This window comes from Phytophthora infestans, genomic scaffold (assembly GCF_000142945.1).
Source record: "Phytophthora infestans T30-4 supercont1.2 genomic scaffold, whole genome shotgun sequence".
Classification (NCBI taxonomy): domain Eukaryota; phylum Oomycota; class Peronosporomycetes; order Peronosporales; family Peronosporaceae; genus Phytophthora; species Phytophthora infestans.
The window spans coordinates 95,829-98,628 of record NW_003303757.1 but is presented as its reverse complement, the minus strand read 5'-3'; the positions used below and the strand labels follow the sequence as shown (position 1 = coordinate 98,628).

Genomic DNA, 2,800 nt, shown 5'->3' with positions numbered 1-2,800 from the left:
TGATTGCACCGTCTCAATTTTTCAACCTGTTAAATGCAACGTTGGGAAGAGTCCAAGCTCGCTGCGAACCATCATGTGACGCATGTCAGCTCGAACGAGAAGAACAGCTCGAAATGACCACGTGAACGTGATCGAGGCCGATGACTTGGTCGACCACGTGAACGAGACCGAGATCTTACGATTTGAGCGACCACGCGAACATGATCAAGACCGACGACTTGAACGACCACGCGAACGAGATCGGTAGCTTGAGCCGCTACAAAGAACCTATAAAACTACCTACATATGTAACTTGAGAGAGGCCCATTACACAAACCCTCAGTGAACAGCAGCTGACAGGTCCTTTGCCAAAGAGAAGCGAAGTAACCAGCTAAAGGTAAGCTGCAAACTGAAAGTATTTATAGGTAGGCTAAGCTTGAGCCCAACGTACAAACTATGCGTCACCTATTTTGAAGCTATGTCGTTGGTCCCTGGTATCACGTACCAGGTATCCCAAAGAGTGACAAGTCATACTTCGTGGAGCCTGGGGCACACTTGGTCCGTATGCCGTTACATCCTCCCCACTTGGGTTCGGTTTACCGACCAATCAGAATGAGGAAGAGTACGTCACAAACTCTTATTCTCAAAGACGAAAGACATCGACTTGGCTGCGTGAACGCGGTGTGCTTCGGCCGCAAATTTGCTATTTATTCGCACCTAAGCAGGAAACTATTTTGAAACATTATTATGAAAATAGTAATTAATATTTTTATCAAGACCAAGTTGATGCGGTTAAAACTTAGATATTCTGATATCCAGAGCTGATACTGATATTTTTAACTAAATAGTACTCTAGATTTAAATAAACCCAGAGAGTTTTTCCCTTTCCAAAAGCGATGAAGTCGTTGGGATGCGTGGTGGTCGGAGACGGGAGCGTTATCGTGGTGGAAATTGATGAGTGTAAGAAGGTCGGAATCTTGAAGAAGATGATCAAGGAGGCGAAAATGTACAAACTTCCTGCGGACCAACTACTGCTATACGTCGCGAAGAAGGGTGACAGCTGGCTCAAGACGGACGATCCTGACGTGGCGATGTTGGAGACTGGTGAGATCCCCACTGGAATCATTAATATTATGAAGAAGAAGGAGAACAAGATGGATTCTTGCTATCGTGTCCGCAGCACGGCGTTTGGTTTCCCTAACGAAGACGCCGGTGAAGACGGTGAAATCCACGTTCTGGTGAAACTTCCGGAAGCAGCCAACAAGAAGCAGCGTCTGGAGTGGCGGTCGACTCGGTGGGGATCACACGTTTACGACCCGAACTCACAGTACTTTGTGCTGGAGAAAGAAGATGTGGACGAGTCCGGACTCCTACCCTCTCGCATGATGCTCTACTGCAGGCCCACATTCCACCGCCAATTCGAGTTCTTACGCGATCAGGTATCGAGCGAAGGTCATTTGGGCTGGATCCTTGGCCCTCCTGGAACGGGAAAGTCAACGACTGCAATGGCATTCGCGTCGACTGTGGACAGAAGTGAATGGATAGTTACTTGGATTCACGTGGCTAAGGACATGGATCTGAACTGCGTGCGTCTTGCTGGCGAAGAAAGAAAGACTCGAGCCATTGAGATTGCAAACGTAGACGAAGTTTTGCTGGTCGATGACACTAAGAAGCATCTACTGCTTGTTGATGGCTGGACAGCTGCAGACTTCTTCAGGGAGCTAACAGTCAAGTGTCACCGATGGTTGACGAGAGATCTTGTCAAGCGACGGCTGGCATTTGTATGCTCGGTAGCCTCTCGTGGCAAAGTTCAAGAGGGAACGGATATCCGGATGCGTCCAATGGAATTTGATGTCTGGTCGTGGACATTGGCTGAGTACCTTGATGCGGTTAAGGAACGAGATTTTGTTATGTGCGTGGCGAGTAAGTTGGATGCTCCAGGCGGCGTATATGGACCAAGGTCTCCTGCCGAAATGGTAGAGCTGAAGTATTACTATGCTGGTGGATCATGTCGCTACATGTTTGACTATACGACCACCGACGTCAAGAACAGACTTTGCCGAGCCGTGGAATCCACCTCAAGTGCTGCGACTCTCTCTTCAGAAGGGCACCGCTCACAGCTTTGCATCAACCGGCTTTTCGCGATGTTTAAGCGACCGAATTGGGAAGGTACTGTGTCGCCGTTGATCAGTCAGTATGCTGCTACTACAGTTGGTATGGTATGCGGTCCGGAGGCTATCAAAAAGAAGTTCATGTCGACACTACGAGACCATTCCAACCCAGCACTGAATGGATGGATGCTGGAGATGGTGTTCTTCTCAAGTCTTCGACATGGCGGTCTTGAACTTGTCGATACAGCAGGAAATAAGCTTGACCCGTGGAGTCAATCAATTATTGTGGTTTCGGATGGAATACCTGAGCTTTCTTGTGCTCGCCCCGTATGGATTAAGCCCGGAATATGGAACCAAGGTGATATGATGCTATCATGGTGTGTAAACGTACTCAGCACGTGCGTTTGGTCCAAGTGACGAGTGCCCACAAGCATTCTTTTCGCATCGATTTCTTTTACCAATGGCTGAAGATGCTGTCTGAATCGCCGGAAAGTTTTGAGGTGAAGAAATTGGAGATATTCTTTGTGGTCGAACAAGACAAGCTGAGCGCGTTCGAATTCACAACAACTGGAGAGGGACTTCTACACAATTGCCCACATGGGAACACGACATTAGGGTAGAGCCGGAGCTCACCGAGTCCCACAGCACGATACTACGGTAGCTAACGATCTCACGGACGAAAGACCAGCCGTGACACCACAAAATAACAC

General features: G+C 48.4%; 1 protein-coding gene across 1 annotated transcript; it reads left to right on the top strand.

Moving 5' to 3' along the window:
- Window positions 1-875: 875 nt before the first annotated feature.
- PITG_01161 (crinkler (CRN) family protein, putative) lies at window positions 876-2,701 on the top strand (the record flags this gene model as incomplete). The annotated part of the gene is made up of 1 exon (XM_002907795.1): window positions 876-2,701. The coding sequence occupies one exon, from the start codon at window positions 876-878 to the stop codon at window positions 2,505-2,507; it is 1,632 nt and encodes a 543-aa protein (XP_002907841.1).
- Between the last annotated feature and the right edge of the window lie 99 nt (window positions 2,702-2,800).